Below are 9263 nucleotides of genomic sequence, written 5' to 3'. Positions count from 1 at the left end.
AGAGTGGACGCTTCCGACCGAGACGTGATTAACACAATAGATATTATCTCAGTGCAAAGGAAACCAGTTGCTCATGCACAGACCATAATCACAAAACACATCACACAGTGGCTTTTAAGCAGAAGTGAACCCCATTCCTCGAGGTCAGTTATGGTTACTTTTACAAATTGTGTTATTTCCATGTTTCATATTGTATTTTTTTTTCCCTCCAGTTCCTCCTCCCACAACCCACCGAGTCAGTGAGGATGCAGCAACCCTTTTATGCAACACAGTGATATCATTACGTGTGCAAGCGTGGATCCAGGCCGTCAGAGGCGCAAACACGTGGTGTGATGACTCTCACGTAACGCCGACTTGAGCGAGGCAGCCCCGCTTCTTTACGCACATGTAAAAGTTTCTGATTGAGAAATGCATCCTGTGAGCGTGCAGCTTCCTGCAGTGTCCACATGCAAAATAGACTGACATTTGCTTCATCATATTTGATAAGATTCACACTCTGAATCAAAAAACAACAACAACAAGGTGGCATTAAAAAAAAACAACTACATTCTAGTTTTTTAGAGTCATCTTTTTTCATTTCTTTTTTAATAGAGCAACAGTTCCAGTTAAGCTGACTTTGATCAGTTAAAACTTGTGAACAGCAGATTTCCTGTTTTGCAGCGCATGAAAGCCGGCACATATCATCGTAATGCAGAATGAAAACCGAGCAAACAAACATGAAAACACAAAAAAGCCCCAAAGAATGAGTCAAAGAGTAGGCAGAGACCGCGGCTCAAGTTATTCTCATGTATGTCTGCCACTAATCTCATTTTAGCAGGTTCATGTACGTCATGCAATTTAAATACCTCAGATAGGTGCATGTCTTTCCAGTGCCCAAATAAATTTCAAAAAGTAAAGAGCTAATAAATGTTTTGCTTTGATGTTTTTTGCTTTGACGACCCCCACCTGGAATACTATGATGCTAATGAGATAGATGTCTGAACATGCCCCGCACAGTGCACCCAGGCTGACCACTGAGAGAAGACAAAAAAAATGCACATGTGAAAAAAAAGGAGGAAATTCTGGGAAATTTGGTTGCCTCACAAAGTGCACGTCATTTCCTCCTGTGACAAATGTGTGGTTTCTGTCTTAAGTTTTTAAAGCGGTGTGATTATGACAAGTCCACACAATTTGCCTGTGATACTGCGTGGAGAATGAATGGTCATGTAAAGAGCATGCACTGTCAAACCTTTATGGACCTTGCAACAAGTAAGTTCTATTTACAACTGTGCTTTTTGTATTATTACTGAAATATCAAAGAGCAGTTAAATATAACAGCACCTTTTCCTGACTTTGGGCATGTTATGAGTGTTGTGGCTGTTATTTGTGTCTTAAACTCTGACTGTTCTGTTTACGTGCCTGGCAGTTTCATTTTCCCTTTGTTAACATTGTTTGAGTTTTGTTGCTGCATTAGTGAAATTAATGAGTTTGTAAATATTTAGAGGAATCTGGTCAGTTGTTTTTTTTAGATTCAGGAGGAGAGAGAAGTGAGATAAATGAGATCTAAGCACGTACAAAGTGTTCTGTAAAGTGTCTGAAATGGATAAAATAGCAGACTTGGGTTGTTCTTCTAATCTATTTTTACCGCTGCTCGCCACTTGTGGCTTTACAATGAAGTTCCACCTGACTGATGTGATGTAGGATAACTCTTAACTGACTGGTTCCTCTCTCTCTCTCTCTCTCTCTCTCCTCAGCGTTACTCTCTCTCTTGCTGGTTATGGCTGTTTATTCAACAAGAACTGTGGCAGCGAGCAGAAACCAGCAGTGTGGGAATTCTCTGCAGCAGACCGTGAGGCTCACCAGACTCGTACAGAAAGAATCTGTTGACCTCATCAAAACATATGTGAGTACAGGCACAAAAGTCCCCATGTGTTTGTTCAGTACTTTGTGTTGACATCACATAATGTGTGTTGTGGGGGTTAATTCATGTTTCATGTCATTCTGGGTTTTTCTTTTTTTGCAGAAAGCCTCTCAAGGTGAAATGTCAGAGCTCTTTTGCAAGGTGTCAGTCAACAACGTCCCTGACCCCAACATCTCCGGCCTGGAGTCCTCGGAGAGGATAGCGAGCATCTACACACAGCTCCAAGCCTTCCTTGCACATTTCAAACGGGTGTACGAGCAGCAGACAGATTTGCAGCTCCCGATGAGTCCGCTGCTGACCGAGCTCACCACTGTCAGCGCACGCAGCAGGAACCTGGCCGCGCTCATCAACAGCTTCTATCAAAGCCTCTTCCCAAACCTGCCTCTACCTGAGCCGGCGGGGCCCACGACACTACCCCCACCCCAGAACGTGTTCCAGCAGAAGGTCTACGGCTGTGTGGTCCTGAAGACCTACAAAGAGTTCCTGTCAAACGTTGCGCGAGAACTGAGAAATATCAAGAGCAAAGTTTGCAGGGGGAGGACACAAATGAACACACCCTTCTACTGAGGATGACCTAAGGCCGGCCTTAGTTAGTCAGTTTCCAACCATACTTATACTCCCAGGGTTTTGATATAAAGACTTAAAAAGAAAATTTGAAGGTGGCTGGTACATCACTGTAAAGAAGCCTATTTATGGTATTTAATATTTATTTTCTTGTGTTCTGGGTTCTGTTGAAAAAGACTCGGGTCATGAAATTCATCTCTATGCAGGTTATGTATATTTAATATGTTCCGTAATGGTCTACTTTGCTGATCTAAACTATGCAGACTTATTAAAAGAAACTTTACATCAGTACCCCATTTGATTGTCTTTTTTGTTTTTGTGCTTGAATCCATAATGTACAGCTAGAGCCAAAAAGTGTCCAGACGAAAGACAGTAGCTGACTGTAATGCTTCACACATGCATCGGTTAACAATGTCAAAAGATCTCTCCACTCTCAAAGCGCCATGTCGTGTTGTTTGCACAGAATCAGTATCAAAAAAGTAGTTGAAAGAAAATCAGGAAGCTGCTGAGACGCTGACTGAGCTGATATCAGCTCGGAATGACGCATGTGTTCAGCACAAGGCTGCATCAGATAGGAAAGATTTCATGACACTGGCGGCCCGTCTGGCCGGTCACAAGGTGCCAGTGGGTGTGGGTCAGATCACTGTATGTGGATTTAACGGCGCTGCATCTTCATGCAAATGGAAATGCAAGTCTGTGGAAGGTGAGCTGAGGGAAAAACACGAGGGAAGTTGGGAAATACGCAGATCGGGCATTTATACACCCAGCAGCCACTTTTACAGGACATCTAATATAAAGTGGCAGGAGTAAGCTCGTCAAGTGTTTTGTGTTCAGAGTGTTCTGCAAACCTTGGTTGTAACAAGTGCTTATTTAAGTTGCTGTTGCCTTCCTATCATTTCAAACTCATCTGGCCATTCGCCACTAACCATTTGGCCAGAGAACTGCCACTCACTGGAGAATTTCTCTCTTTCAGACCATTCACTGTAAAACCTAGAGCTGTTAATGCATGAAACTCCCATTTGCGTCTGGTATCAACATCCATGCCACGTTCAAAGTCACTGTCTTCTTCATGCTGATGCTTCAAAGTTTGAATTTCAGCAGGTGACGTCGACCGCGTCTAAGTCTTGTGTGCATCGTCTGCTGCTCATCACTTACAGCAAGGATTATCTGCATTTTTTTTTTCTAGCTTCCCCCATGCATATAACTGTCCTGTTTCTGTTGAAATGAAGTAATGCTTAACTAAACTTTCCTCAAATCACAAGCCCTCAGGAAACTGGAAGTAGAGAGGGGATTCATTCTAGGTCATGAATCAAGTTCCTTGTTATAACTTTATTTAAAGCACTAACACACAAGGGTATTTTAGGACAAAAGCAATTCTTCAGTCCACGTTATTATTTTTTTTATCTTCTTCTCACTGCACCCACTTGCTTTACAGAGGGCTGAGGTCTGTTCATCTCGGAGCGGGTGTGAGTTCATAATAATGTGTAGTTTCATCGTGGAAAAAAACACGTAAACACCATCAGAACTAGACCTAGACTGGAGGCTGGAGACTCACCAGTAAACCACTGGGCCATTTGTCATCAGTATAGGTTTTAAAGGACATTAAATACAGTATGAACTGCTTCCAAGGTCAGTAACATGTTCTTCTTTTGCTTTGGATGCACTGAAATATGTTGCATATATATACTGTATATATATATATATATGTAGAAAGTGTGACACAGTGTTTGGAAATGATACCAGCTTAATTTACATTGTTAAAAACAGGACAATATTAACCAAAATGTTCAAAAGCTGGGAATATTAGAATTCAAAACCTGACACCACTTCCTCATTCGTGGTTTCCCACAGTTTAAACATAAAATGATGTAATATAATGGACTGAATATACGGCGAATCTAGTTTTTCAAACGCATGAGCACCCGCTAAAGAATTATCCAACATAAACCATGTAAAGAATAATGCATCCTTCATTTTTACATGTCCGTAAGGAACTGGGTACAGCTTCATTTTCCTAAACATGCTGTATTATGTTTTGATCTGTAGATGGCAGTATACACCCATGGCTGAAGATACGGAAAGAAGTCAGTGAATCTAAAGAGCGACAACAAATTCTCAACATTCATCACTTGGTATGTGCAGGTGCAGGTTGAGGTTCATGTGAAGTTTTAGTACAAGATTTATTACAAGTCTGTACAAGATACATCTTTTTTAATGGAGTGAGAGAAGTCATAGGACTGGAGAATTGCTTCTAACTGCTCATTGATAAACACATTTCAAATTGATTTTGTCTCCAGTTGAAGATTTTGAGCCTTTTAGGACAAGATTACAGCTCGAAAAGATTGATGATTGCTGATGTGGTGATGATGTAAAGGCTTTCAAACTCGAATTATATATCGTAATAAATAGGGCCTGTTGGTTTAAGTTCATCTATCAGGCATCGGTTATCTCGTGACTGTATATGTTAAGTAATATTTAAAGTCGTCAAAAATGTAAATAAAAGGGAGGATATAGTTGTGACTTGTTTTATTATTTCATTACATACCATATATCTTACATTTAGCAGCTAGATTTCTTAAGGGTATACTGATATCTTACTGATGATATTTCTTTTTTGTATGGTGTAACATCTGGGAAATGAAACGTATAGTATGATTTACAGGATATATCTCTTCCCCTAACCCTTAAAATGAATTTTAGCCTTTAAGCTATTAATCTTGCATGGCAGCACTCCCATTTCCCTTTTCACCAGAAACGCATATCATTAACTAAAGTCCGACCTGTTTCAGGCTTTTATTGTGCAAATGTAACGTGCAGATCAGGAACCATGTCATATCTGCTGCACAGTGTCAAAGTGAAGGCATTTTAGATGATTACACTTCGTGGATACATTTCAATACAAACCCTCATTATCCCTGATTAATATAGTTGTTCGTTTATGACAATGACATTTGTAAAAGTTCATCTAGCATCCATAATTGCATATATATATAGACACACTGTCTGTTACTTTGGACGTCGATATTTGATTATTGCTGTGTCCGACGACTAGCTGGCTGGTTATTATATCACTTATGGTGTCATATTATTGCAGAAATAGACTATTATACATACACAAAAACAAAATATATGTTCTTTGGATCTGCATAGAAAGTTGGTGAAGGAAAAAAAAAGCAGCGGTTGCTGTTCTTACACCTTTATAGTGTGATGTCATGCACCGACCTCACTTACACAGCGTTGACGTGTCCATGTTCCAAAAGTGAACGCTCATTTTGGATTCAATTTCAAAGCCTTTCAGCAACTGCAAGAGAGTTTCACTTCAGTTTAAAACTTAAAACTCCCGACCATTTTAACTATACTATTATAGAAATGTAAAGCACAGAGTATGTTATAGTGAATATTGTGATCACCCACCTTAAAGAAATGCTCAAATGTAATTCCTTCATAGAATTCATCAGGTTCCTGTGTAAGACAGACTGAGTTTACGGATATTTTCTGGACAAACGGTGATAAAAATCTTGTACTGTAGCTTACATACCATGTGGCCCATTGAAATACTGGCCACCTCCAACATGGCTGCATCCGCAATGCTTTTGGCTGTTTCCTTTTCCAAAGCACCGCTACGGGATAACAGCTCCTCCACCACCTATAGACAGACACCATGAATATGAGTTTAAAATATAATGATATTACTGCAGTGACTGACGGTATGACTCTGATCTCCAGGGACGGGGGGGGGACTGCCATGTCTCTTCTTCTTCCTCATTATTGCCAATTAAGTGTGTTGCAGGAAGGAAGCAAAGATGCCCCAGTATGCAGAAAAACACAGAGATAACTTGAAGACAATCCTTTGGGAGGATCAGTGCTCCCTAGTGTATTTCCCTTGGAATTATTTAACTCTTAACTGGTTGATTATAAAGAAATCTATTAATTATTATAGTTCATTCATTTTCTGATTGTTGTACTTTTGAAGCTTTTTGTAAAATAGTCAAATGTCTGTACTTATATAGCACTTTTCTAGTCATGAGGACAACCATGAGGGGCTCAATGTAAGGATTTTATAGTATTATACATGTTTTGTCATCAGAGGTTAAGGGAACACGTCTGTCTGAACTACTGGCAACAATGCTACAGCCAGTTTATTCACAATTTTAAATTCAATTTACAGCCTGCAAAACTTGTTTATGTTTAGTTTGTAGAAAAGGGGGTACAAGAGTAGCTTCTCATTAGATCTGTTTTTGGTTCGTCTGGGATTGTTTCCTCAAACTACATGCCAACTTCAAGTCTCTGGGGAGGAACGGGGGGAGACTGTGGTATTTGATTTAAGCTCTAGTTGCATATCTTAAAAAAAATAAATAATAATCCTGTCACATATTCACACACCTGGCACAGCAACCAGGAGCAATTTGACAATTGTGTCTTGCTCCGATTGTTTTCCAACCTTCAGGTTGGAAAACAAGCCCCTGTACCACTGATCCAAAGCTGTCCCTTGTTGTAAAGGAGAAAAATATAGGCTTATACAGAGCTCCAAAAGCTTGTGTGGTCCAGTTTGTTTACACTGGCATGGTGACAGGAAAAACGCATGCAAAGATGAACAGCGCCAGAGTTCACTGTGCACTTTTAAATCAACGAAGAGCAAGCAAAGTATGGCAGAACTTGACGGAATGTGCAGTAACCGACCTTTATAATGCCCCCGAGTGCTCTTCATGAGTATGAAAACAGCTAAAGTGGACATTATTCAGGTATACATTATAGACATTATTCAAGTATAGTATGCAGTATTCTGACATCTTCAACTTCCTGGTAAACACTCCCTCATACTACTCCAGAGAAACACTTAAACTTAGCAGTAAAAGCATGTAAAACCAACATGTTAAAGTTAGTAAGTGTACAATTTTGTGGAATCCTTTCTCTCCCTTTACCTTTTACTAATCTTCCCCAGTTATGAGTACATTGAAAGAAAGAAACTGCCGGAGCAGAGGCTTACATGTCTGTATTCCTCCAGGGTTATTGTCCCATCGTTGTCTGTGTCGTGCATGTTGAATAAAACTGCAGCGAGAAAAAGCTGAGTGTCAGTAAAGGATAATGTAAAGCTCAGGGTCACAGGAATTGATTTAAAGACACACATCTCAGTTTCTCCCTCCTGACGTTGTCGCGTTGCTCCTCTGTCAGGTGCAGAGACGGGGGCCTGAAATGGGACATGACCACCAGGAAATTCTCAAAGTCTATCTCCTCAACCGTCCCCTCGCTATTCTGACGATAGTTTCTACAGAAATAAACAACAACCACATCAGAGTTTTGTCACATATACGGAGAAATTAAACAGATACGTGTGTTTGCAGAACTTTGAGGTAATGTCACTGTACCTCCTGTCAAAGAAGGCACCTATTATCTGTGCACGGATGGGATTGCACGCAAGATCTGGGATTTCATTGAAGTGATCTCTCCTGAGGGAGTATAAAGGATCGGAGAGAAGTGTTACATTGTGCCACAACAGAAATAACTCCTGTTACAAACCATTTGTGCCATCGTGGAGCCTGTTGAACAGGTTTATACCATGGGCCATCACAAATGACTGAGAAAAAATACAACAAATCTTACCGCAGAGTTTCTTCATCGTGGCTCAGCTGCTTGAATCTTTTATGTAAGACTCCGATCTGTTCAAAGGAAACTGAAAGAGGAAGCAATAACTATTGATTTGCAATACAATGAAGTCACAAGTAATGCAAAAAAAAAATTGACATAAAAGTAAAACATATTGACATTTTTATTAAGCAACTGCTCTTTTTACTTCATGCTTTACTGCATGGCCTTTGGAGGGAGTAAATATTCATATATTATGTAAAACTGGTTTGCTGTTTGCAGCCTCTGTGCAGCTACTACACTGAAAGAAACGTACACCTCTTCACCTAAATTATTCATTAAGAGGGTAGTTTCACTTGGACACAAATGAGATGAGATAGATAGATAGATAGATAGATAGATAGAGTACTTGTTTGAGCCGTAAAATGCTGAAAGATGTCGATCAGTGTTTACCAAACCTGAAAATTATGATGTTCTCGAATGACTTGTTTTGTCCACAAACCAAAACATTTACTAAAACCGATTATAACCATAGTCGACAATTAACTGAGTAATTGGTAATAATCAAATAAACGTTTCAGCCCTAATGATGGTTTAAAAACGTGTGTACATGTGTCTGTGTGTCTGAGGCCACTGAAGTGTCATTGAAAACAGTAAGTAAAATAACAATAAACATCTGTCTGGTTTTGACAGTTGATGGACATTGATCATCATCATCATCATCATCTGGTAGACATTACAGATTTCCCCTTTAAGATAAAGACTGCAGTAAAACGAAGACTGAATTAGATTATGATTCCAACACAGTGAGGTCACGTTATGACACATTTCCTATGTTTGTTTTTTATGACACATTTCCTATGTGTCATAGCTGTTCTCAAAAGAAAAACAAACAAGAATAACTACTCACATCCAGTCTTTTGTGCCAGATCAACGTATTCATGGTGATCAGATTGAGACTGCAGCGCACCCATTCTTAAAAATAACGAATGCCGCACACCTGACAGAGCCAGTAACAACAGGACGTGAGGGCGAAAAGTGTTAGGAGCTGAAGTGGACTGTGTTAGAGGACTGTGTTTTTACGATCCTCCATCTCTGTCCGAGAGTCCGTCCGTGTCTCTGTCCCTGTCCCACATCCACAGTGAGCGCAGCTGTCACGGCTCCTGCGCGGTCGCCAGGTTTCATCTAACGTATGCAAACACCGCCGGCCACTTCC

At 40.1% G+C, this 9263-nt stretch overlaps 2 protein-coding genes across 2 annotated transcripts; one reads left to right on the top strand and one right to left on the bottom strand.

Annotated features, from left to right (window-relative positions):
• The first annotated feature begins 880 nt into the window (after window positions 1-880).
• m17 (IL-6 subfamily cytokine M17) lies at window positions 881-2741 on the top strand. Its single transcript, XM_058618099.1, has 3 exons — window positions 881-1248; window positions 1734-1882; window positions 2003-2741. Exons 1-3 carry the CDS (start codon window positions 1113-1115, stop codon window positions 2465-2467), a joined length of 750 nt encoding a protein of 249 aa, XP_058474082.1. The 5' UTR covers window positions 881-1112; the 3' UTR covers window positions 2468-2741.
• A 1884-nt stretch (window positions 2742-4625) lies between these two features.
• tescb (tescalcin b) lies at window positions 4626-9247 on the bottom strand. Its single transcript, XM_058618255.1, has 8 exons — window positions 8958-9247; window positions 8066-8135; window positions 7831-7911; window positions 7591-7730; window positions 7452-7513; window positions 6003-6110; window positions 5879-5926; window positions 4626-5765 (listed from the first exon to the last, which is right to left on the bottom strand). The coding sequence occupies exons 1-8, from the start codon at window positions 9019-9021 to the stop codon at window positions 5688-5690; spliced, it is 651 nt and encodes a 216-aa protein (XP_058474238.1). The 5' UTR covers window positions 9022-9247; the 3' UTR covers window positions 4626-5687.
• Between the last annotated feature and the right edge of the window lie 16 nt (window positions 9248-9263).

Source organism: Solea solea, chromosome 19 (genome assembly GCF_958295425.1).
Source record: "Solea solea chromosome 19, fSolSol10.1, whole genome shotgun sequence".
Lineage (NCBI taxonomy): Eukaryota > Metazoa > Chordata > Actinopteri > Pleuronectiformes > Soleidae > Solea > Solea solea.
This window is presented reverse-complemented; position numbering and strand designations above follow the sequence as displayed.

Excerpts from the sequence above, each read along its gene's own strand:
- m17 (XM_058618099.1), top strand. The coding sequence starts at position 1,113 with ATGTGTGGTTTCTGTCTTAAGTTTTTAAAGCGGTGTGATTATGACAAG. Across the intron at positions 1,249-1,733 it reads CTTTATGGACCTTGCAACAA|CGTTACTCTCTCTCTTGCTG; the intron begins GTAAGTTCTATT and ends CTCTCTCCTCAG. Across the intron at positions 1,883-2,002 it reads TTGACCTCATCAAAACATAT|AAAGCCTCTCAAGGTGAAAT; the intron begins GTGAGTACAGGC and ends CTTTTTTTGCAG.
- tescb (XM_058618255.1), bottom strand. The coding sequence starts at position 9,021 with ATGGGTGCGCTGCAGTCTCAATCTGATCACCATGAATACGTTGATCTG. Across the intron at positions 7,731-7,830 it reads GGTGCCTTCTTTGACAGGAG|AAACTATCGTCAGAATAGCG; the intron begins GTACAGTGACAT and ends TTATTTCTGTAG. Across the intron at positions 5,927-6,002 it reads GTATTTCAATGGGCCACATG|GAACCTGATGAATTCTATGA; the intron begins GTATGTAAGCTA and ends TGTCTTACACAG.